This window comes from Myodes glareolus, chromosome 16 (assembly GCF_982192425.1).
Source record: "Myodes glareolus chromosome 16, mMyoGla1.1, whole genome shotgun sequence".
NCBI classification, from domain to species: domain Eukaryota; kingdom Metazoa; phylum Chordata; class Mammalia; order Rodentia; family Cricetidae; genus Myodes; species Myodes glareolus.
This window is the reverse complement of record NC_142041.1, coordinates 21,083,335-21,109,066: the sequence shown is the minus strand read 5'-3', so window position 1 is coordinate 21,109,066 and position 25,732 is coordinate 21,083,335. Positions and strand designations below refer to the sequence as shown.

The 25,732-nt window shown below is 44.4% G+C and overlaps 1 protein-coding gene across 6 annotated transcripts in view; it reads left to right on the top strand.

Moving 5' to 3' along the window:
• Znf462 (zinc finger protein 462) overlaps nt 1–22,729 on the top strand; it is a 135,056-nt gene extending 112,327 nt beyond the window's left edge. For all 6 annotated transcript variants that reach the window (XM_087897119.1, XM_087897120.1, XM_087897121.1 and 3 more), the window contains exons 11-13: nt 11,901–12,033; nt 18,264–18,387; nt 19,785–22,729. In XM_087897119.1, the coding sequence (XP_087753245.1) occupies nt 11,901–12,033; nt 18,264–18,387; nt 19,785–19,992 (465 nt within the window). In that variant the 3' untranslated portion in view covers nt 19,993–22,729. The remainder of the gene's footprint in view (nt 1–11,900; nt 12,034–18,263; nt 18,388–19,784) is intronic.
• The last annotated feature ends 3,003 nt before the right edge of the window (nt 22,730–25,732 follow it).

Genomic DNA, 25,732 nt, shown 5'->3' with positions numbered 1-25,732 from the left:
CTGTGCTCCGATACAACAAAAATTGTATGAAGCATAAAGGCAACCCTGCTCTCAAAGGCCTAAAATACAAAATCAGTAGCAATATCTTGTATTTTAGATCACTTCTGTTATACCTTTACCATGTTAGGGTATGTTTTTAAACCTTGCCCTTTCTTGTGGCTGACAAGTGTGTTAAGTCCAATGAGCGCCTACCAAGGGCTGAGGAGTCCACTTTGAGCATGCCCAGTGAGTTCCATCTGTGTCTCTGTTCCTAAGTTTATGAGATTCATGTTAGATAGAAGCACTTTCTTTTTCTCATTTTCTGTTCTTTTTTTCACCTCTTAAATGACGATTTTCAGATGATGGGCACTGGTGGTGGGCCCCAGGAGAGCATGGCTGTGCGTCAGGGTGAACAGTGTACACGTGTCAGAATTCATGGGAAAAGTATGGGGCTGGAATTGTGCTCAGGAGACTTGCTGAGGATACAAATGGAGATATTAATGACTGTATGACAAAAATGAGGAATTAAAGCCTGAGAGAATCAGAAAGAAATATCACTTATTTTATTTGTCACTCTTAGTAGCTACAAAATCCTGATGAAACTACATGAAAGCTACTAGAATACTCAGGAGCTTATCGAGGTAGCAGATATAAGACAGATACACAAAAATAATTTCCTAAATGCTGAAAACAGAAATTATAAAAGACTAATTGTCTCTATTAGCATCAAATGGAATACAACCTAGTTACTAAGAGTTACAGTGAAATAGGCAACTAATTTAGTATTGATCGTTTTTCCTAAACTAACCTACAGATTTAATATAATCTCCGTTCAAAACTTTGAGAAGTATTTTTTTATAGAAGTTGTTAAACTGAATCTAAAATTTGTGTGGGGATGCAAATGATCATGGATTAGTCCAGTGCATCTCAAACTGTGGGTCACACACAACTCTTTGGGGGGCTGAATGGTCTTGTCATAGGGCCACATATCAGATTTCCTGCTTATGAGATATTTGCATTATGGTTCATAAGAGTAGCAAAATTACTGTTATGAAATAACAACGAAATAGTTTTATGGTTGGGCTCACCGCACCATGAGGAACTATGTTAACGGACTGCAGCATTAGAAAGGTTGAGAACCACTGAATTTGTCTAAATGGTGAAAAGGAACAAAGTTGGGAGATTCAGTCCTTCTTGCTTTCAAAATGAAGTGAATCTATAGTAACTAAAAGAGTGAGCCATTGGTACAAGCACAGACACACAGTCTAAGGAAACAGAAGAAAAAAAAGTCCAAGAATAGACTGTCGTGTAGATGTGGTCCATTGGTTTCCACTAAGCATGTCAATACAATAGAGAGATGGTGTTCCTTCAAAGGTAGTTCTGGAACAGTTAGGTTTACACATATAAACTTCAACTCTTGGTCTTTACATAACTCTACAAAAGAAATCTGTTAAAATTGATCATAACATTTGGGCTAACCTATAAACATTAGTAAAATAAAAAATTCTGAGACATTGGGTGACAGAATAATACTTAGATAAAGCATAAAAGTTGTAGACATTAAGAGAAAAAAGAACGTAAGTTGAATGTCATCAGAATTAAATGTTTGCTCTTTAAAAGATGGCATTAAGAAAAGAGGCCAAGAAACAAACCTAAAACAGATATTAGCCAAGTATTTATGTACCAGGCCATGGAACCAGCACGTGTGAAGAGCTAGTTCAGTCCTACTCAGTATGAGGGAAAAATCGAATAGCCAATTTTCTAAAGAAGGACCAAAAAGTGGGTAAACGATCCATTCAAAGATGCTTGGCACAATCTACCACCAGCAAAGCAGAGATTAAAGAGGTAGTAAGTCTTCACTATCTACCAAGGTGATCAATCCCAGGCTGTCAGTACTATGCTGTCAATACCGAGGTGTTGTTGGGGATGTGGAGGAAGTCGAACACACCATCGGATGCTGGTAGGAGCGCACAAGCAGACAGCTGCTCTGCAGTACTTTGGCACGCTGTTTCAGTGTTACGTATCGTGTTGACGTCAGACCCAGCAATCCTACTCTGTCTTAACTCAATTTTCTATTACTGTGAGAAAATGCCATGACCACTTTTATAAAGAAAGCATTTAATTGGAACTGGCTTACGACCAGAGATTTAGTCCATTCTTGTCATGGTGGGAAACATGGTGGTACACAGGCAGATAGGGTGTTGGAGATGTAATTGAGAGTTCTACACCTGGATCCCCAGGCAGCAGGAAGAGAGACATTGGACCTGGCTTGGACTCTTGAAACCTCACAGCCCACCCATGGTGACATACTTCCTCCAAGGAGGCCACACCCACTCCAACCAGAGGACACCTCCTAATCCCTGCCAAGTAGCGCCATTCCTAATGACCAAGCATTCAAGTTCGTAAGCCTGTGGGGGTCATTCTTCTTCACACCACCACACTGTCTTAAAGTAGATGGGTAGATGATATAATAGACCATCTATCCAGAAAGCTGCTTATGAGTAAGGAATGGATTACTAGCATTTCATGGCATGGATGGGTCTCAGATCACATTAGACGGACAGAAGCCAGACTTCGGTTTCGTGTGACTTTCTAGAAAATACATAAATGTAGCGACAGGAAGCAGCTCAGAAGTTGCTTGGGACTGAATCTTGAAAGTAAGGCTTGATTATAAAGGATGTGAGGGATAGATCAGAGGGAAGGATATTTCTGAGCTGACTTGAGTGAGGGTTGTACCAATGAGTAAATCTACTTTTTTTAAAAAAAGATAAAATTTTAATTGTGCATTTAAAATAAATTAGATGTCAGTGAATTATACTCCAATTCCCAAGCTCAAGCCCAGAGTAAGTCCTCAGGAGTTGCTAAGTTTCTGAAGTATGTCCTACGAAATTGATCGTTGGACCAGTAGAGCCGGATTAATGCATGAGCTGTCAACAATGAACTCTGAGTTGAGGATTGCTGCCACGTTTTCAGTAAGACACTGTTAAGTGTAGTGCCTTTTATATCCTGTCGCAGATCACTTGAGAGGATGTTGTATGGAGGAGAAAATCTAAGGGAAAGTAAGGCACCGTAGGATGTGTTTTTCCATGAAAGGATTTTGTTAATCAGAGCAGGGCTTTCCAGCCTTGGCCATCTGAATGCTCACTGCCAAGGCTGGAGACCCGGAATGGATCTTTAAAGACACCAATACCGTGTGCCAGGTGGACGGAAAGCTGTTAATATCAGAAAGGGTCCTCGGAGTCAAATACATCATTGCATTTACGAACCAAAATGTCAAGGGCACTTGATGTAGGCTGCCATGTTTATCCTCAGAAGCCAGAGTGCAGCGGAGAAGGGGCGACAATCAGAACCCTCATTTTAGAGGTGACAAACAGAACCCTGTCCTTCCAGACCCTTCTCCGCCAGCGAGCGAGGGATCGTATAATCTCCTGGGATCTAAAGTAAAGAGTGCAGCTGTTTCGTTTTATCATCCGCTCACTCCCTGCCCATTTCTCGTCTCACTAGATACTCCGGAAGGCCTCATTTCTTTTCTGTCCATTTCTCCTCCTTCTCCCCTCCCCCTGTACGTACATGAGGAAATCTTAGTCGGCGACACTACTTCCAAAAAAGCAAAGCTTACATTTCTCACTTAAAAAAGCACACATTTTTAAAGGAAAAATTTAAGTATATGCAGTACCTTGTTAATGCTCTTTATGATTCTGAAGTCTCTTTTTCACTTAAAGGAATGTAAAAATATATTATTTCCAACTTGGTTTTCTCATAAAATTATCATGTTCAGTATATTACATTTAGGACAGTCTATTCAGGCATTATACATTTACTAATTGAATTTACTTTGAAGTGGTTTTAATTTTTTATACAAATAGAGCCTCAAGCAATTGAACTCTAAGAAATGTCTATTTTTACTCTGTGTGTGTGTGTGTGTGTGTGTGTGTGTGTGTGTGTGTGTATGCGCGCACACACGAGCACCAGTTTTCAGAAAACAACAGAACCTTCAACCCAGAAGCAAACAGCAAGTTCTGGGCTCTTAATTCAGTTTTCTGAATTCATGAAACTCAAAGTAGTACATGTTTCAGAAAAGGAGTTTAGGATTAAACTTCAGTGCTGGGGGAAGGGGGATCTGTTTGTGTTGATTTCTCCGAGACCACCAATAGAGTCTGGCCTCGGTTTGGAGAGCAGAGTTCACATTCAGCTGGCCTGGGTGGACCAAAGAATTCCCTGTACGACTCAGAAGGAGATAGGACACCCTGAGGAACAGGAGAGACTGAGGGGTTGTGGGGCCTTTTCAAAGTATGACCTACCAAATTGGTTGTTGGACCAGTAGAATCTGATTAATGCATAATTAAGGCATTAACCCAGGAAATGGTCAGGATCATATCTCCGTCACTCTGTGGATCTCTCAGATTTACTCCCTAATATTTATCTTCAATTTTTATTCTTTAATAAAACAATGAAAGGAATCTCAATACTATAAATCTTCCCTCATTTCATAATATCAGACATATCTTTAGCCACATTTTTTTTTTTTTTGCATTTAATTTCTGAGCTAACTTCCAGTGGACAGTCCAAGGCTTCCGAAGACTTCTACAGGCTCTAGGCCTCCCGGGAGGTTTGTGGTATCTCAACATCGCCCTGTTGGTTTTGTTTGTTGATGTGTCAGCTGGACATCTGTCTCTTTCATGGGGTTGAGAAGGCAGAGAAGCCAGAATCAGACAAGTAAGAAATGTGACCATTTTTCAGAGGTGTGTGCCTCCAAGAGCCTTGGACAATATTTATCAAGTCAACATTAGACAAAGACATTATTTACCCATAACCTTTGAAAGTATCCACTGTCTTCCCCAGTCAAAACCCAATACTCCCACTCCAATTTGCTTCTCTGCAGACACATTCCTGAATTTCTTTCCACAATCTAACACTGCCCCTCCTGCCACAGACACTCAACTAAATGAATCTGGAATCGCTTCTCAAAGATGAAATTTGAAGAAACCTGTTTGTTCAACTTATCGAAACTTGGTGGCCTTGCCAGCATCTTTTGCCTTTGTGTTTTGGGTTCAGAAGACTGGCAACAGCTCAGCTGATCAGGTCAGAGCCTGTTGATGCTGCCCTTCTTCTGGCTTTCTTCAGCACTTGTGTCTGGAGTTATATCCCAAGGTTTCCAAATAAGTAGACTTCATCTGGACTTGGGTCAAGTTAAGTCTGTCCAAAACTCGACTGTGTTTCACGAAAGTGGATCTGGTCCTTGTCTTCTGTGCTCCACACCTGTCTGGTTTATTCCATGATCCTCTGTTTGTACTGTCCTTAACAGAACTTTTATTTTGAAGGATACATCTCAAGGCATGCCGTTTGGCCATTAGAGTTTGCAACACAACATTGTTATCAATACCGTTTTCCTTTTTTTCTTTTCTTTTTTTTTCCCCCTGGACTAACAAGTCTCACCATAGCAGGCATTTTTTCCTGCATCCTGCAAGTGCTTTTACACTGTTACAGGTGGTTTGCTACAGTAGGAAAACAAACAAACAAACAAACAAACAAACAAACAAAAAACCCAGAAAAACAGAGATATAGTTTCTGAAGAGAAGAGAAGCCACTTCATGGCTCTAGTATGTGTTATTTGTGTGTTCTCATCTTCCCATGAGAAACATCATCAGATGGAAAACAACTGTAATTTTGTACACAGCAGTCCAAGGTTAAAAGGATGCCTGTCAAAACTACTGCATACATTTATAGTATATAACAGATATTTACTAAGTACTTTTTTAATCTCTTAGAAAGCGTCTAGTTTTATTTTCACGCCAGCAATCAAATTCATGGGATGCGAATGTTATGAACCCTTTATGCATTGTAATCTCATGGGTTTTCATGTCACCCAATAAATTTAAATAACACTCGGTGCATGTGAAGTGCACATCTGACCTAACAGTCTTCGCTGATCATTCACAGCAAAGTAAAAAGTGCTTGCTACCCCTAAGCAGATAGGACACACAAACTTAAACCAAGAGTGAGGATCCAGCGTACTCTATTCTTGATAAAAAACAACCGTAATGAGATAGCACGGCGGCCCAGCTCACAGCGGCCTCTGAAGAGCTTTCAGACCACCTAGCTGCTTTGCTTGCCTGGGATGTTTTCTTTTCCTTTTCTCCTGGGATGTTTTCTTTTCCTTTTCTTCCAACTTAGTTGAGGCACAGTTGACAACTGAAACCCATGTATTGTTGAGGTTCACTGTGTGGTGCTGTGGACCCCCTTGCAGAAAGAGCCCCCTTGTGCACTGCTGGTAGGAATGGAAATTCATGCCGCCTTTGTGGAGAAGGGTCAGGCGGTTCCTCAAGAAGATAAAAATTGAGCTAGACAGACCTGGTGACTCAGGCTTGTGAACCCAGTTGTTCCAGATGTTGAAATAAGATGCCTGGAAGTTCAAGGCCTGCCTTAGCTTTGGAGTAAGTTCAAGGTCAGGCTGGACAGCCTACCATGATAGTGAGATGCTGTCTCATATATAAAAAAGTAGAAAACAGTTAAAAAAAAAAAACTGGAGATACAGCTTAGTGGGAGGAAGTAGATTGGACCAACCGTTCCTCTTCTGAATATGTAAGGAGAAGACGATCTGGTATCCCCTCTCCCCTGAGACCATGTGCTCCTGCTGCCATTGCATTGTTTACATGGAAACCACCAAAGCATCTGCTGGTGTGTAATGAATGAAGAAAACTGTGGTATGCCCAATGGAATATTATTCAACCAGAAAAAGGAAAGGAATCCTGTCCTTCAGGACAACCGGATGGACGTTGGATGTGTCCTCTCTTTAAGCTTTTACCATCACGTTGCAGGGGCACTGCCACCTGAGAATGCAACCTGCCTTTCAAATTATTATCTTATTTATTTTTATGTGAACCAGTGTTTTGACTGCATATGTGTGCATGCCTAGTGCCCACAGAAGTCAGAAGAGGGTGTTGCATCACCCAAGATTGGAGTTAATGCTGCTCATGAGCCATCATGTGGTTGCTGGGAATTGAACCTGGATCCTATGGAAGAACAACCAGTCCTCTTAACCGCTAAGCCATCTCTCCAGCTCCTTTAACAGCATTTTTAATCTGATCCTGTGGACAATCATATAGATACTATTTTGTTTTGCACACTGATTCCCTTCCTATATCCCCATCTGATTTCCAAAGACAGCCAACGAGCTGCTTGCAACTGTGCCTAAGTCAGGGGTTAGCAGAGGGTGGCCCATGGGCTAACACCAACACACCACCTGAGTTGGCATGGCCCATCATGCAAGAAAGAGTTTGAAATTTTTAAGGAGTTGGAAAGCTCAAGAGCATATTTTCTGACCAACAAAGCAGTGCGGATTCCCTACCTTGCTTTCCGTAAATAGGTGTTGATGTGCGTTCAGCTGTGTGCATCTTCAGCTGGTGCTCCTGGCGGCTTCTGAGCCGTTTAACCATTGTGGGAGAGGCTCTGTGATTTGGAAAGCTTACAAGAGTCACTACGTGGCCCTTTGCAAAACAAATATCTCCGCCTGTGCGCAAGTCATTCTCAGCACCACAGTGTCAGTAAGGGACCACCAGGCATTACGGACGTAAGCAACAGGCCATGGCTCCACGTGATCTGCTGTTACTTTTTCTAGAGAGGAAAGGTTACTCTGGCTGCTCTGATGGTGATAATAAATTGTCGGGAATAAGAGCATCCTGGATGGGTGTCTCATGGGAAGATAAGATTGTGTGGCTGGTAGGAGGCTGAACTCTGCCCCTGAACCTCTAGAAACATGGGATAGACTTGCTTAGCGCAGTTTCCCTACTTAATGTCTGTTAATGCCACCTGAGGATGAGAGTGACAAGTTCCCTGTCACCAGGCAGCATGTCTGCACCAGTCCTTTCTTTAAGGCTAGGTTCCCATCTGGCTACAGTTTGAAAATTCATGTTCGATTTGGCCATTTTAATAAGTTCCATAATTAAATCAATCTGGGGGGCATACATGCTAAGAACAGATCTAAATCTCTTTCGCCTCCTCTCCCCCATCTCTTGAATGATTTTAAACCAGCAAATAAGAAAGGCTATATCTATGCCTGGTGGCCTACACCTCTAACTCCAGCACTCAGGAGGGAGAACCAGACAGAGCTCTGTGAGTTCGAGGCCCACTTGATCTACAAAGCGAGTTCCAAGACAGCCCAGGCTGTTTATAGAGAAGCCCTTTCTCCGAAAACAAAAAAACAAACACACAAAAAGCAAGAAGAAGAAGAGGAGGAGGAGGAAAAAGAAGAAGAGGAGGAAGAGGAAGGAGGAGGAAGAGGAAGAGGAAGAAGAAGAAGAAGAAGAAGAAGAAGAAGAAGAAGAAGAAGAAGAAGAAGAAGAAGAAGAAGAAGAAGAAGAAGAAGAAGAAGAAAGCTGTGAATGTTGCATTGGCTGGGGAAGGGATTTCATGGGGTCATCATTCCAGAGCTCTGTGGACTTCTCACATTTCCCGCACTCAGCTGCCTTCTCCAGGCTCCAAGGCACTACACTGGTGACTTTGAACTGAGACTTTGGTTAGGGACGCTCACCGATGTCTTTCACAGGACATGTGGGTCAGCATACAGTTTTATAATCTGAACAACACATATTTAGGGAACACATATGGCTTCTTTTACCTGTGAAAGCTGGGAAGGACCCACGTTCTAAACATGAAGCTTCTAGGCCTTCCCCATTCTCCCTTCATTGTCTGTCACCTTTTATGGAAATAGGATGGGAATAGGGTTGCTTCTGGTCCTGAGGGGTGGAGGGTGAACTCCCCACAGTTCATCCTCCTCTGCATCATTGAGACATTAGCAAGTTACTCACCTGTCACCAGGTCCAGGGAGGACCTTTAATCTTCTCAGAAGCTAACTGAGCAACACTCTGGAGCCTTAATCAAGTCTACCCCCTTTGACTCGGACCCTTTACCTTCACATCTGGAAATTTCAGCTATGAAATGAAAACTTAATATGAAAGAAAGGCTTCTGTACAATAAGGTTTATTGCTCCTGTAGAGTGAGAGCCAGGAATAACATAACCCCAGATAAATACATAGGTGAATGGAAGGTCATATCCTCTTGATGAAATACGGTAAGGTGACTAAAGATGCCATTCACTCCCAGAGCACTGTCACACAGGGCAGAAGACATTGGAGACTTGTTAAAATGAAGATAGCCAGTAGCCAGGCAATACGAGTAATACCCACTCAATGTAGACACTACTGGCTCAGGGAGGACAGAAAAATCTATCCTCGGGGTTTGCAGCTCGGTCGGGGAGAGGCAGGGCAGGGGGATTATTTAGGGAATAGGGCATCTGGTAGGAGGTGAGCCAGGATGGGTGCTGTGACAGGGAGAACCAGCACAGTTAATGCAGGAGCAATGGCAGGAAGGCTTCCCTGGGGAAGGGATGAGGCTGGGGGTCTGTGTCATTGTGTGTGAGGGATGCAACAAGTTCAGGAGTGCAGGCTTAGGAATAGGAATGTGCTGGGAAGCTCAGTGAGTTGAGGTGATGGGAACAAGGGTTGCTTGGAGAAGGTGCGTAAACCACAGCCCCCGCACCCAATGGATTTTGTCCTCAGGGTGAAGATTGATATTTTCCAAGCCAGTAGCGCGTGCATGCGTGCGTGCGTGCGTGCGTGCGTGCGTGTGTGTGTGTGTGTGTGTGTGTTTGTGTATGGGGCTTTTGTATATGCGTGTTTGGAGCCCAGAGGCCTCTGAGTGTCTTCCTCAATCACTCTCAACATGGGAACTCTCAACAATTCTGGGGCTCGCCTATCCAAAGTCTAGGACTGAAAAGCGCACCGTCCCATACAACTTTTTATGTGGGTCCTGGGGGATCCAAACTTTGTTCCCTACTCTTGTATAGGAAGCTCTTACCGACTTAGTTGTCTCCCTAGCCTCCTAGCATTTCCTTAACGATGGCTGTGACCACACCAGGGAATAGATACAGGAAGAGGGGAGAGAGGATGCTGCCGAACCAATTTTGAAATGGTGATCCAGACAAGAGAGATGGTGGGGCTAAGCAGGGCAGGAGAAAGGTTTCTTTCTTCTGTGTTTAGATTAGCATTTAGATGGCTAGTTTGGGGGTTTTAAATGTTAGAATAAAACTATAAAGATTTTTCTTTAATTTTAGAAAATCTTCTCATTACATAGCAAAAAAAAAATATATAGTTTTAAGTCTTAATTGCCTTGCAAAGATTACAGACATCTTCAAAACAGATAAATCCCGGGTTGTCCTGGGATGAACGTCTATCGTGGAAAAGCCACATACTGTTTCAAAATTGTGCAGAATCCAAAACGTGAACAGTTTCCTAGGGAGGAAAACACACAAGCGTAGTTCGTCAGAAATCCCTGGAAAGGAAGAGGGATAAAAGAACATTTGGTTTAATGACAGATCTCCTTCTGGTACCATGAGCTTCGTGAGAACCGGGGGCTGCAAAGAGGAACCCCAGGCCTGGCAAGGAGAGAGCAAAATCCACTGGTTTCATGGATCCCATTTTCCTAGGTAGACAAGCAAACCACCCTGAACGAGCCTGCTGCCTCCCCTCAGATGTTCCAGTCTTCTATCCAAAGTTGCCAGGGCAGTGTTAAGTCTTCTCTCAGCACCGAGTTGGCCCCAGTCCTCTGAGTCGGGTTCTCTCACATTTGCCACAGCAAATGATGACGAGCCCATCTGCCAGGCATATGGAATTGGTGATGCTCAGCAAATCTTTGTCCCAGCCTGGCCGCAGAGAATATTTTGAACTGTCTTGTGAGCCCTCTTTCCTCTCCTGTGCCCTCATTGCGCTGTCTACCACGGCAGCTGTGGAATCGGCCTACCTAATTATTGATGTCTGCCGTCATTCGACAGCCGTACTGTGAGCTTCTGAGGCAGGAACCGAATCGCGTTTGTCTTGGCATCCTGCTCCCTGGCCTTCCACAGGGGACAGCAGCACGCACCTCATCCAGAGCCGTGATCTCTGGCTTGTCCTAGCGGCCTCACCTGTCCACCCTAACAGCTTGGTGTGTGCAGCTGCCGAAGTTCAGATGAGAGGAACAGCGAAGGCAAATTTTGTGCTCCTGTTGGCCTGGTAACCAGAGCTCTCTAGATTTTATAGTTGGGATTATTGCTTCCTTTGAGCGATACTTTGAAGAAAGCTTAGGTTCCCCCATTATCCTAACTACATTTTAGGTAAACAAAAATTACCCACTGTGTGTGTACATGTTCTCCACTTCGTTTTGAGATGGGTCTGTTCCTGAACCTGGAACTTCTCTTCCGGGCTTTTATGTGGTGCTGGGAACCAGAACTCATAAAGGTCCTCACCCTTGAGCAGTAAATCCTTTTCCCACTGAACTGTCTCATCAGCCCCATAGTTAACACACTGAATGAGCTCTTAAGGTTAGTTAGCTGTGAGTTTTTTGTTCTGTTTTTCAGGTAATCCTAGTCTCATAAATAGGCTGTGGTCAGTTCCAAACACATAGCTAAACTAGTAGCAATAGTATGGTCTCCAATAGAGGCTAAGAGTCGATAAAGTTAAGAGTCAGAAGGCTTGTGGTTCTGGCTGGAACAGCCTAGAAGTGTGGTTGACAGGGGTGTGGAAGAAAGTTCTGATTCTCATTGCTGGTAGTCAGAGTACCTCTAAGAGCATCTTTATAGGCAGAGCTATTGAAAGCTTGGGGAGCTGAAGATACTCGTCTTTTTTAACTCAGCGTTGACTCAGCACTATAGGTTTTGTGATGCCTTGGGCTTTGTTTTCGGTACCCGTGTCTCACAAGTTTGATAAGAAGGTTCAGTGATGTTCCCTGTGGAATGGGGAGTCGGGGACAGATCTAGTCTCCTAGTTTGTTTGGTCTCGGATGCAAACACACAGACATAGGGGGAACTCCTGCTGGAATGATCTCCCCGCTGAGAGAGCCCGTGCAGTCTGGTTCATTGTTCCATCATCTGCTTGGGCCTTTTTCAGGTCAGCCGGAACTTCGAGCTGGTTGGACGGGTTAACTTGGATCAGCTGGAGCAGATGAAGGAGAAGATGGAGAGTTCCAGCAGCGACGACGAAGACAAGGACGACGAAGTGAGCAGCAAGGCTGAAGACAGAGGTTAGTCTCACCCTGCCCTCTGCGTCCCAGATGGCACCCAGAGCGTCCTCGACGAGACAGAAGGGAGGCAGGAGGCTGTGCAGGAAGAACAGAAGGAACGATCCTTCTTGGTTAAGTAGCAGAACAGACTGGCTTCGGCACCATCAGGGGCCCTGTCTTTACAAACTATTACCAGCTATAGACACTCCAAGGAAAATAGAGATGTTCTTCCTAATTATAGATATATGTTTGCTGGAGGGAAAAAAAAAATATGGCTCCCAGCAAGGAAACCTAGTTCGGAGGAACCTACAAAATGAAGATAAGCGAAGAGCAAGCTGAATGATGCTGTAGGGCTGTCGAGGAGCGGGAGTGAACTTGGAATTGCACACTCCTTTAGAATGATTGCTGCTAGGGTCATAGTGAGAGGCTGCAATGAACTTGAACTCTCTCCATGTTCCCCTGCAGGGCCTTTCTCTTAACTCCCTTGGGGCTCTCTTTCCACTCTGTCAAGAGGGACAGACAGTGTCTCTCGTCCTTCCGTGCACATGCAGAACACACCAGCAGAGGTTTTGTGGGAGTTTTGAGCTATTTTTCCAACCCCTGCCATTCTGCCATTATTCTGCGATAAAAAAGATTCCAAAATGTGTTAGTTATGGATAACTCGTTTAGAGATCTAAAAACTTGTCCTTATCTGCTGGTTAGACATGGAACACTCTGGGCATGCTCAGACTGACTGAAAGTGTGTGTGTGCCTACGTGTGTGTTGGGATAGGGATGGAAGGCTAGAAAGAGGAGGGTTCAGTAGCTAAGGATGCTTGCTACTCTTGAAAGAACCTAAGTTCAGTTCCCAGCACTCATTTTTGGCAGCTCACAACCACCTGTAATCAGCTCTACAGGCTCAGATTCCTTCTGGCCTCTGTGTGCACCTGCACCCCTGTGCACATAGCCGCACACATACTCAAAATTCAAAGGAAGTAAGGGATGTGTTCTTTGAGTTACTGAAGATTGAGTAAAAAGTTCATGCATGGATACTGTAAATATGAGGGAAAAGCATGTAGCTACGACCATTGCAGTGATGGGAAAATCATATTAATGGCCATTACTGAGCATAGTTTCTTTAGTCTCGTGAAGCATGAAGGGTTTTCCTCAGTCGCCCGGTCAGATCATGGCCCCCTGTCTATAGGACTTGGCTTCATGTCTTGGTGAGATCACCAACTGTCAAATAATAGTGATGGTGGCAGTGATATTAGTGATGTTTGTCTCCTAAGGTGGACAGTATATAGATTTTTTTTTAACTTAAAATCTTCAGACTTTGAACTCTGATATTTTCTTCGGTTTTAGTTGACAAGCAAACAATATTGTATATTTAAGTGTTTTAAAATAGCCTTACATTGTGAAATGACTAAATGGAGCTAGTTAATATAATTTTTCTCACGTACTTATCTTGGGAAGTAAGAACTTAATCAATGGAGCAATTTCAAACTTCAGTAGCATTATTAATTATAAACACCATGGTATAAAATTGATCTCTAAAACTCATTCTTCCTATCTCCATGAAACTTGGTGTCTTGATCAATGTGTCCCCAGCTGCCCACCCATGGGCTTTGGCAATGTCCACGTCACTAGGTTTGACCGAGATTTCACATTGAGTGAAACCGTTTAGGGTTTGCCTTTGCGCGTAGTTTATTTCCTTTCACGTGCAGCCCTCACCTGTGTGGTCTCAGATGACAGGATTCCCTGTCTTAAAGTAGAACGGTGTAAACGGCACACCAGTGAGTGCGTGCGTCATCTCTTCTGTTTCCTTTCACACACAAATGGCCTCGGTGGTGGATTCTGTGTCTCTGCTGTTGTGATTGCTGCCGGAGTGCCGACCTCTCTTTGGTAGACTCGCTTGGTTTTCTTTGTGTGTCAAGCCAGTATTGAGCTTCCTGAGGAACTCAGAATGGTCCATAATGGCTACCCTAATTTTTGTTCCTAATTAGCTACTGATCTACAATGTTGTTCTTTTCTTAGCTTCAGCAACACTTGTTAGCGTTCCCTCTTTGGGTAGTAGACACTCTTAACTGCTATGGAGCAGTACCTACGGTTTGAATTCGCCTTCCCTCTTGTTCATGATGTGGAATGCCTTTACAGCTGATGTCTTTTGCATATCTTCTGAGAAATGCTTGTACAAAACCTTTGTTTATTTTCTAATTGGGGAAATTCCTCACTCAAGTATTGGCTGAGTTGTTTGGATTCTGTATACGTCTAGGATGTTGACTCTGTGACAGATGTGTAGTCTGAAGATGTCCCCTCCCCTCTGTGGGCGCCTTTTCATGCCAATGTCTCCTTTAAAGGCTCAGAAACTTTTCAGCTTGATCTAGCTCCCATTTGTATATTTTTTTTGCTTTTTTCACTTGTGCTTTGGGGGTCATGTAAAAAACATGAAAAATCGTCTTCAGACCCACCTTGAGACGGCTGTCATGGAGATTCCTTGTTTCCTCCCAGCAGTGTTTATAGCTTCATGGCTTCTTACTTCTTTTGAGTTTGGGGTTTTTTTTTCTTTTGCTTGCTGGGAGATCAGAATCTATTTCTTCCTTCTGCCTAGGATGCCCAATTGTCCCCGTGATCATTTACAAGACTGTCTTTTCCTCCGTTGTGTGATACTGGCAACCTTCTCATAAATCAATGGCTGTAAATGCAGGATTCACTTCTGGACTCTCTTCTGCTCCGTTGGTCCATGAAGCTGATTTTAGGCTGTTTTGATTAGCTTAGTTTTGCAATATCATCCTAAAGTCACAGAATGTGGCGCCTTTTATGTTTTCTCTGCGTAGCTCTAATTGTCCTGGAACTCTATCTGTAGACCAGGCTGGCCTTGAACTCACAGAGGTCCGTCCACCTGACTCTGCCTCCTGAGTGCTGGGATTATGGGTGTGTGCCACCACTGCCTGATTTCAACTTCAACAATATCTAGATTATTGTGCTTTTTTGGGGGGTGGGATCTTCTGTGGTTATTTGGTATTATAAAGATAAGAAAGGGCTAGAGATGTAACTGACAGATAAGAATACTTGCCTATTGTGTGAGAGGCCACCCTCTCACACCACCCCATCACTGCCAAAAACATTGATTAAATGACAGGACAGCCAAGGCATGAACCTATAAATAATAAGTCTAACAAACTTATGACCTACCTAAAGTATAGTAGGTAACTAAACTGTACACCCAGCGGGGTTGAATCCCACAGTCTTCTGACTCCAAATCTGGTCTCTTACACTGCACACATTTTCAACCCTTAAGTGATCGAATGTTCTTTATTAAAGAGAACCTAGCCACAAAAGCTGGGGGTGCATCGGCCCTGGGGCTAGACTCTCAGGGCCCATGGCAGAACATCTGGCCAGCCTGAGCCAGGTGTCTTTCGTAGGTCCTTCTCTTCTGCTGTGTGTTTCTCAGCCACGCCCTTTCACTGTAATAACCAGTTTGGCCTTTGAATCTCCAACCTACAAAGATAGCAGAGCCTGACTGTCAAAATGTGCTCACTGGTCAAGCTGCTTGCCTGTGGCCAGCCCGAGAGGCGATACAAACCAAACTGCCTCACCTGTGGATCACGCCATTTCTTCTCAAGGAAATGCTTGTGAACCCGGAAGTATGCCTTCTTTCTTTCTCTCTCTCTCTCTCTCTCTTTTTCTTTTAAGAAAAAAAAAAAAAAAACCTTTGACAAATATGTTCTTCACAACAAATGCTTACCATCCCTGCACTGTTTTGAATGTCCTCAGGGAGAGGGAGGGAAAGGATGGTTCCGACGGAGGGCACAGAGGGTCCTTTTTCTTCCTGATGCTCTGTGACCTTACTGTCCCTCTTTAGGCGATAAAAGATTTCTTATTGGGTATCGTGGCTTTCTCGTGTCTAAGGCTGAGCACACGCTATTTCTGAAGTCATCAGCATTCCAGGGTCCTCTGTTTCCCCAGTGATGTCTCCCAAAATAGATAAAGACAAGCCTAGGCCGTGAGGGGGCACAGTGCATGGTGAGATGTGTAGGGTAGCAATCAGGCTGGTCCGCCTCGGCCTCCCTTCGCTCACTGGGCTCTCAGCAGGAGACCAGATGTAACTAGAGAGAATGGCAGGGCCTTCTGCTTCTCACTAGAAAGTGTTGTGTCTGTGTCCAACAGACCTAACCACATGACGCAAAAGTCCTTCTCGGGTAAACAAGTTAGTTTGGGGGACTGACCCTAGAGCCTTAGGAATTGCAAGCCAAAACCATCCCTTCTCTGCCACCCATCCTTGTAAGAACAGCTTCCTTTTTCCCATCCCCTTTGAAACAACCTAAAATCAATCTTCCACCACCTCAGTAGATTCTTGCCAAGAAGACAGAGTCAACAATAGCCTCGGGTGTTTTCGCCAGACATCCTGGCTTCTGGCAGAGTACAGGAGGGGGTATTAGCTCAGCTCTCAAGCTGAGGGCGAGTGATTTAAGATCTGACAGGTAGAATGGCTTCTTCTTTGAGGATGAAGCTGAGCATGTGCCCTTGGAGACAATAGATGACTGGCTTCATGTTTCCTGAGGGCAAAGGAGCAAGTGCTAGCAACATTCTCCTCATGGGTAATCTGGACTTTCATAGAGATGCCTTCCGCTGGGGGCTCCACGGCCTTCCTGCTACCCAGTTCCTTTCCAAACAAGAGAACTGGGGAGTGCGCTCAACACAGACACACAGCAAGATTGGCCTGGGAAGCTCAGAGGGAATTTCAGAGAGCAGCCACGCATGAAGAAATTGAAAGAACCCGAGCTGAACGCTGCCCGCCCCGCCCCCTCTCATTATGCAACTGGGAGGAGTCAGGAAGGCATTTTGTTGATTTCTTGCCCAAGATAATCCCTGCTAAGGAATTAATGCGCGGAGCAGATGGTGCTGTCTCATTTCCAGTGAAAAGAATCAAGGAAGATGGTCTGTGCAATTATTTTTAATGGCTTGTGTGGTGATCTTCTTAATTTGTGAGAAGATGTCTCGTCTTTTGTGAAAACTGGCCTTGTTCACATAGCCTTTTGTGAAGAGCAGAGCCCCAGTTAGTGTCCTGAAGATTTCATGAGCTATGGGGCATTTCAGCCAGGAGATGTCTTCCTGTGACATCTCGTCTGTGGGGTCCACAGAGATGACGATGATCACATTTCCACAAACTTCATCCTTTTTGCAGAATGGCTTACCAATGTGAGGTCATGGCCCTCCGTGGGCCAATGTAAGACATGGGGGCTTAGGACACAGGCCAGCACAAAGGCCGTGCGAGCCCTCACCTTTGAGCTTGCCAGGGGGTGTGGCTTAAAAGCAATTAGCTAAACGACCACGTTTATCAGACCCCTAACTTGTGCCAGTATCACGGAAATCCACAAAACAGCTGCGTCAATATTTGATGTGTACACCAGACCCGTCCAGAAATGTCTGTCTGGCCCTGCATTTGTGATTATCACCGGTTGAGGAATAACTACCGGGCAGCTGGACCAGGATCCGTCATTGACTGGGGACATGCTTTCTTTTCTTTTTTGATGGTTTCATGTGTTTATGGCACGTGCGAGAGAGTGGCATCTGTGGCGGTCATACTTGCAAGAGTTGCTGGTTTTCTTCTCCCGCCATGTGGGCTCCAGGGAGCAGACTCAGATCCTGCAGGCCTGGTGGCAAGCAACAGTAATCCACTGAGCCATCTCTCTGTACTAGACAACGCTTTTATATAGGCCCCCACCCCCACCCACGTCACACGGTCTAGGGCTCCGTTCACACGAGGTTCTTTGCAGGGCTTCTAACTGTCCTGTGAACATGTTGAACTCAAGTTATAAAGCTTCAGACTCACTTGGGATTGAGTAAAAAGCCCTGTGGTCTGTACTGTATGACCATGCTGGGCTCTTCCCGTGGTCTGTTTCCTTCATGGTGAAAATAGGAACCTGATTCAGAGAGACACTGTGTAGCGGCTAAGCTGCCAGAGCCCTCACCCAGAGTGTGCAGAAGGGATGGGTTAATTAGAAAATAGATAACATGGGATTCGAGAGGAGACCCAAGAGCCTTTTCTGGCAGGAGGTTTGTTGATGATGGGAGCTATTGCTTAAGTGCCTGGAACTCAGGACAATGCCTGAGAGCTATACAAGCATCGTGCCTCAGAGTTACCCAGAGATAGCGAGAAGTCTGGTGACGGCCCACAGGGTAGCTTCCCAGGTAAGTCGGGAGCCGTTTCCCCACGAATGTTGATTCCGGAAGCGCACAGTTCTCACGCAGGCCCTTTCTCTCTGTTGGCAGAGCTGATGAGATTTTCTGACCGCGGGACTGGTGTGAACACGGAGAAGCGATTTCCATGTGAATTCTGTGGACGGGCGTTCTCTCAGGGCTCTGAATGGGAACGACACGTGTTAAGACACGGCATGTAAGTCGGGGCCCTGAGAAGACCTGTGTCCCAAGTGAAAGAGACCTGGGAGGGAGGCCAGACTTCCTCTGAGAGTTCTAGACCAGCCTACCCATGTCACTTTACAGGCATGGAGGACAGGCCATAATGACAGAGGGGCCAGCTTCCTCCTTCTCTGTTACTTTTTAAAACATCCGCCCTGGCACAAATTAGGTGGTGCAATCCCCCAGACTCGAGGGTAGTGTATCTCTTGGTTTGCCCATCTCTGAAAGAATGTGAATCTGGATCTGTGTTGCTCGTTTTATGAATGGCCTTGATCATGCCCACGACTTACCTCAGAGATGCAGCCAGCTCCATTCCACCCACTTCCCGGGTAAAGGAGGTAAAACATTCCCATGAGGTTCTGACTGCTCACCTCTTTGAAGGTAAAATTGCTCTTTCTTCAAGGAATCCGTAGACCACCCCAAACAGAGAGAAGTAAGTTTTGGTTTGTGTGAGATGCCTGTAAGGTGTCCAGACTTTTGAGAATATTTCTTTTCTCAAGATGTAGGTGCTCACTGCAGGTTTTTAGATTTTTGTGTGTTTGGGTGATTTATTAATAGACCTGATTAATCTTTAGTACTAGAATTGCTCCTTAATCATTATTGGCCAGGACCTAAACTTCGGAGTTCAGCTGATGGGTTTTAACGTGAGGAAATTCTTGCTATTTCCCCGCTATAGCTCAGGGAAGGAGATATCAGAATATACTAAGGTGGAATATTTTTCGGGATCCACATTGTTAGAAAGAAAGAGGTTTACAATACAAAAAGAAAATCCCTGGCAACTTAGTTATATACCCATAGAATTCCTATGCTTTTACGATCAGAGAAGTAAGGACGGATGAGTTTTGTTAGTTTACTTAGGAAAAACCTATGAGGGGCCTGGGAGTTCACTCAGCTAATAAAATGCTTGAGAACTTCAGCTCCATGCCCAGAATTCTGGTTAAAAGTGGTGGCGCTCGCCTTTAATCGGGACGCAGAGGCAGGCAAATCTCTTGAGTTTGAGGCCAACCTCGTCTACAAAGAGAGTCCCAAGACAGTTAGGTCTGTTAAATAGAGAAACCCTGTCTCAAACACAAACAAAAGCTGGGCATGGCTTGCCAGGTCTGGGGAGGCAGAGCCAGAAGGATCCCTTGCGCGTCCTAGCTAGCCAGCCTACTAGATTTGACCTAGCGAGAATGCCCTGTCTCCAAACAGAGAAAGATGGTGATGCCCGGGGAATGATCCAAGAGCTTGGACACAGCTCCTGAACCTCACCCCCCGCCCCCCCTCGCTCCCCCCATTCCCACTCCCACTCCACTACGCAAGGGTTGGAATGAGAGACACGTGCCACCGCATCTGGCTGATGTCTGTTTTTTGCTGTTTGTTTTGCTTTTCCAGGGCATTGCATGACACCAACCAAGTGAGCAGAGACGAAGTCCATACGAAAGGGATGGTAGACGATAGCATGCAGCTGCCCTCCATAGAGGCGAAGGAAGACGATGAGCCAATCGGAATAGACTTTTCCCTAAAGAGCGAAACCGTAGCCATCTGTGTAGTAGCTGCCGACAAATCTCTCCTGGAGGATGCAGAGGCCAAAAACGAATAAGAGTTTGGTGAAATTCTTATCAAACCTTACTTGAACCATGATGAAAATGTGGGAGGGCCGGCGTGGGCTGAGAAGAGAGGGGACAGAGAAGAGAAAACAAAGCTGCTCTTAGGACTGAACGATCTATTTTCAAAGCACTGGTAGCTGTGTGAGTGAGTATGTAAATTAAAGTTATTTAAACGATCGGAATATGTGGCTCCCGTCCCGTCCCTACATCCTTCTTCCCGGATCTTCACCACGGAAGTTTTTCATCGGCTGCGGTTTGGGAAGTACCTTCCACGGGCACGGCGGGCGCTCTCCGTGACCCTCTCAGACAGCGTGTGGCAAACCGAAGCTCGGGGACAGTAGAAGACTTCTCCTAGGGGAACAACTTTGTGGGCGCACAACTTTCAGTGCGTTTTTCTAGTTTTAATACCTTAAGCTTTTTTTCAAGACCTAACTGCAGCCGCTTTGGGAGAAAAAATAATAATAATAATTACAGAACAGAGAAAAAAAACTGCCCAGCATACACAGTCACCTGTTTCCTAGTACCTCAGACTTAACCAAGGGAAGTCTCCGCGTTTGTCTGTACTACCTGTCACCCTTGTGGTTAACTGTAGAGAGAACTGCTGGACAGGATGGTGAACGGAGGGGAAAGAGAAAGACTTTTAAAGAAAGGAACACAAATTGTGCTTAAAATCCCCACGCGGGTTTTATTTCTTAAAATACTGTGATTTTTTAATTATTTTAGTAAAAAACAAAACAAACAAACAAAAAAAAAAAGAGAAACAGACTTTAATGGCTAGGTAGGTGTGTGTGAACTGTCACCCTGTGCTCCAGGTAAGCCGTTTATTAGTACTCAGCTATCATTTAGAATTTGGTAGGGTTCGTGTGAACTAATTTTAAGGTGATTGTGGGGTTTCGTTGGCCACGTGTTTATTTCCTCTCGGTCTGAGTGTTACGAACACAGCACAAATTCGGTTGTTCTTTTTCCATGTGAGTTGTCCTGTGTGCGTCTGTTGGTTGTTCTCATTGGAGGTCGAGGGAGCGGTAGAGGATTTTTGTGTGTGTGTGTGTGTGTGTGTGTGTGTGTGTGTGTGTGGTGTGTGTGCATAGGGATTTTTATAATTTTAATACAAAGAGGTCAACGTCCCTTGTTGTTGTTGTTGCTGTTTTGTTTTTCTTTTGTTTTTAATTTAAAGAACCAACCTCCCGGCACAGCTATGCAGCGCTTGGGCCAGACAAAGAGGTCCTCCCACTCTCTCGCTTCTTCTTGAACAAACACGTCGTCTGTCTCACACCAACAATCTCTGTTCGACTGGGGCTGGTTTTCGTGTGTGATTTGAGATCTCTGTTTCGTTTGCTTTCTGCATTCTGAGGTTTTCTCGTTTCTTGGGGGAGCCATCCTTTCACGAGCACGGGCAAGAGATGGCCTATCCTGCAGGTACCCTGAAGAAGGGCTTTCTTCTTTCCGTCTAGCTGCTCTGTTTCCCCACATGAGCTTGCTTTCTTTCTTTCGTTCTTTTCTTTCCTTTCTTTTGGCTAGAGCATCTTAGACTAAACGTAAGTCTGCATTTATAGGATGTTCTCATTGTGAACAAGGGGTTTCGTTCCAAACAGTATAGAAGAGCTTTCTTGAAGCTTAGGTTTTAGGGGTGTGTGTGTGTGTGTGTGTGTGTGTGTGTGTGTGTGTGTGCATAAGTGCACATGTGTGATGAACGTGTATGGGTGAATGTAAGTCCTTTGGTTACTATGTTGCTTCTTTTGTTTTTGTTGTTGGTTTTTTTTTGTTTTGTTTTGTTTTTTAACTTGGAAGGGTTGATGGGTTGGGGGGCGGGCCAGAAGGGATGAGGGACTACTGGGATGACGGTGTCCCACATAGCTTCAAAGAAAATCCATGGAAAGTTGTCGAACTTGTGAAGTAAGTACTTACTTGAAAAGCATGTTTTTGTTTTTGTTTTGTTTTAATTTTTCGGGTTTGTTTTTTTTTTTTTGCTATTAAGAATTTTTATTTGTAGGGTGTTAATTTAATTTTTTTTTTAGGGATGGGGGCCATCATATGGAAAGCAAAAAAGGGGGAAAGTGTGAAATATCTAGACAAAGATTCTTTTGTGTCCTTACTTGTTTTTGATTGGCCTCATTTCCAATGTACTAAACAGTTTCATACCTGGATTGGATGTTTGCGATGATTACCAAAAAAACAAACAGACAAAACAACGAAAGAAAAAAAGAGAAAATAATTGTGACGTGCTTTTATCACTACTTTATTTTTCAAATAACATGTAAATATTGTAATCCATTGGATTTTGTTTTGCTAACCTGTTAATAAAAATATGGGACCATTATCCTTTTAACAAGGCTAGAATGTCATTTTTTTTCCTTTTCCAAACATATACCTGATATTTTGTGGCCGCACATTTTTGGATGCATTCTGTTTCTGTTGACTGTAATGACATAGAATTTACAACATTTTTTTGTTGTTTAATTTATACAGAGGACATTTTTTTTCAGAGCTTGAGAGAAGAAAATAAATAGCAAAATGATAACCTATTGACTCCAATAATCAGTGTTTCCTGAAACTTGATGAAGGACAAGAGGGATCCTGACTCCTTGAAGCCAAGGGTTTAAACACACAAAAAATGAAAAATAAAAAAATAAAATAAAAATAAAAACCACAAGTAGGTTATTCAAGTTATTTGCAACATACATTTTGTAATGAAATGTGAGAAATTAATAAAGAATTTTTTTCACATGTGTCTACGTGCATCTGTCGTAAGTCATTTGTGGGTGTGATTACAGACAGGCAGGCTGGCAGTGAATGACAAGACCCATTTCCAATCTACGTACTGAATCTCAACAGATGTAGAAAATGGGGGATCGGGGTGAGGGGTGAGCTGGAGTTTTAAATGTCAGCATTCCTGCATCAGGACATGCAACACCGATGAAAATCTTATGGAGGGAATGTTTTCCACCACCAATGAGAATCACTTGGTTGTGGTAGCTCGCACCTGAAATCTCGGCGTCTGGGAAGCTGGTGCAAGAGGATCACCACAACAACTACCCCTACCACACACACACACACACACACACACATCATGTACACCGCCCCCCAACATAAATTGTGGATCAAAGTGAAGCTTCAGGAGCAAATGCCAATGCTGGACCCTCATCCAGGAACTCTGAGCTCATGATAGTCACAGCCCCTGGAGGGTCCTGATTGTCACCTCTACCTCCTCAAACCCTGTGCCACAAGTTACCTTACTGTGTTGTGTATCAGGCACAAATGATCACCATTCCTTTAAAGGTTTTTAAGCCATCCTGTTAGCAATCAAAGGAGGAATTAGTCACCCTAACACCCCGGTTGCCTCGCCCTTCCTTAATACTTTGTTTGCCGTTGGTCTACGGAGAGTTGGGAAATGAGAACATCAGACAGCCCGAGGCTGTGTGTGTGCTGGAAACAAACTCAGATAAGCTAGGATGCCTTGGGATGGTAGCTGTGAGTTGACAAATATATATTTTGTGAGGCTATATAGACTCCACCGGGTGCCTGGGTCTGGGCTCGCATTTGTCAGGCAGAATCATTCTTCTAACGGTTTCGGGAGTCCTCAGGGTGTATGTAGTAGGACTTCGCATTAAGTTCCTCATTCAACAGACATCCTCGATGCAGAGATGCTGTTCTCCAGTGACTTCCAACAGCTACAAACAGCGTCTTTAACGGAGTTTATGTCTAACCCATGCTTTCTCTCTGTTTTATGTAGAGGAGGTGGAACTTGTAGATGCCCTGGCCATGGTAAGGGACACAAAGCGAAATTTAACCCCACTGGCTTAGCATAGTAGAGGTCTGTTTGAATTCTGTGGTGTGGCCTTCCTCTTGTAACCCTAGCTTCTTCATCTGGTAATGTGAGGAGACTTTCATCAGAGCACATATATCCCAGGGCCACTGCGAGGGCATAGCAGCATTCTGTCCAGGCAATAGCACACGCACGTTATAGACTTGACCCAGTCACAGTCCCGACCATCCACATAGGGGCTGGAAAACGTCTGGTCTAGACTACCAATGAGTCCAGAAAGAATGGAAGCCATGAGCTTCTACCACCGTGCAAAACAGAACAACGGGAGACATGGAAACCTTGTGCTCCTCAGAAGCGCAGGATGCTGCTCCCATCTGCCAGGTGCTTATACATTTTTTAGTAGGTGTGGTGCCGGCAACTTGATAACGAACAGACAGACTGACTGACGTGGCTCGGGGCTTTTGGCAGCTTACAAACAAGGAGGGTGGAACTGAGACTTGTAAAGGGAGCTTCCGTCAAAGGTTCTGCTGGGGCCTTCATTTGTTCTTTAGGAAGCCTTGGGCCTGTGCGTTGGTGCAGCTGGCCCTCTATGTACTGGTCTTGAGGGTGAGTGTTTTCTGTCCGCCTAAGGGAATGCCCTTGATTTAGGAAGGCGTATGGCAAATCTATTGAGTGAGCCTTCACTCCTATACTTAAGCAAATGGTGCTGTAGGATATGTTCCCCCCCAAACCCTCATCTCTGCCCCCCACTTTTTCCATTTTTTTCCCACTGTCAGGCCCCCACTCTTGGGAATAAGCTTAACAAAATCAAGCACCTCCTACCTTGTACAAATGAATTGGGGGGGGGCGGGGAATGGGACTTTTAGCATGGGTGAAACCTTAAGAATTTCCTTTCAGCAATAGGTGTGGTGATGCAGATGTTTAATCCCAGCACTCAGAAGGCGGAGGGAGATCTCTTGAGTTCCAGGACAACAAGTTCCACACTGGCCAGAGATATGTAATGACACTTTGTCTCTAAATAAATAAGTCAGTTTATTTGTGTAGTTCTTAAAGAAATGTCAGCTGGGAGGAGGGTATTAAAGTAACTTTGGTTCCTCCCACGTTCATATCCTGGAATGTATTTTTTAGCCCTTTTGCGGTTGGTCTCTCCTTCCATGGTTCATATATGAATATTCGGACAGTGGTGGTGCGCACCTTTAATGCCAGCGCTTGGGAAGCAGAGGCAGACGAAACTCTGAGTCTGAGGCCAGCCTGGTCTAGAAAGTGAGTTCCAAGACAGCCAGGGTTACACAGAGAAACCCTGTCTCAAAAAAACAAAATAGATCAATGAATAAACAAGATGGTGAAGAGGTTTTTATTTTTATAAATCTTCACCTCATGGTGTAAATATTTTTCGTGTTTCCGTGCTGTCATTGAAATTAGAACCTTTCAGACTGCAGAGTATATTGGCTGATAGAAATGGAGAAGAATGATCTTTAGCTCCTAGGGGTTGTTGAACCTTCAATGGCTTTTACAGTTCACATAACGCTGCGCTTAGCATTTTGCCAGCAGCTTCCTCACTGGCCCAAGTTTCCTTAAGATGTGTTAAGTATGAAAGAGCATTGTCTTAGAGTTTCCATCGCTAAGACAAAACACTGTGACCATGACCGTAAGCAACTCAGGGAGAAAAGGGCTAATTTTACTTACACTTCAACACCACAGCCCATCATGGAGGAAGTCAGGGCAGGAACTGAAGTAGAGGCCACGGATATACAAAACAAAGGATACTGGTCAGGACTAGATTTAAGGTCGGGTCACCTGCACTCAGACACTGTTGACCCTTTGATTGTGTTATCTCTTGGGGAGGTTAATTAAGCCTATGTACCTTGCTATATTTCTTTTTATTGTTGTTTTTGTTTTTCAAGACAGGGTTTCTCTGTGCAACAGTCCTGGCCGTCCTGAAACTTGCTTTGTAGACCAGGCTGGCCTCG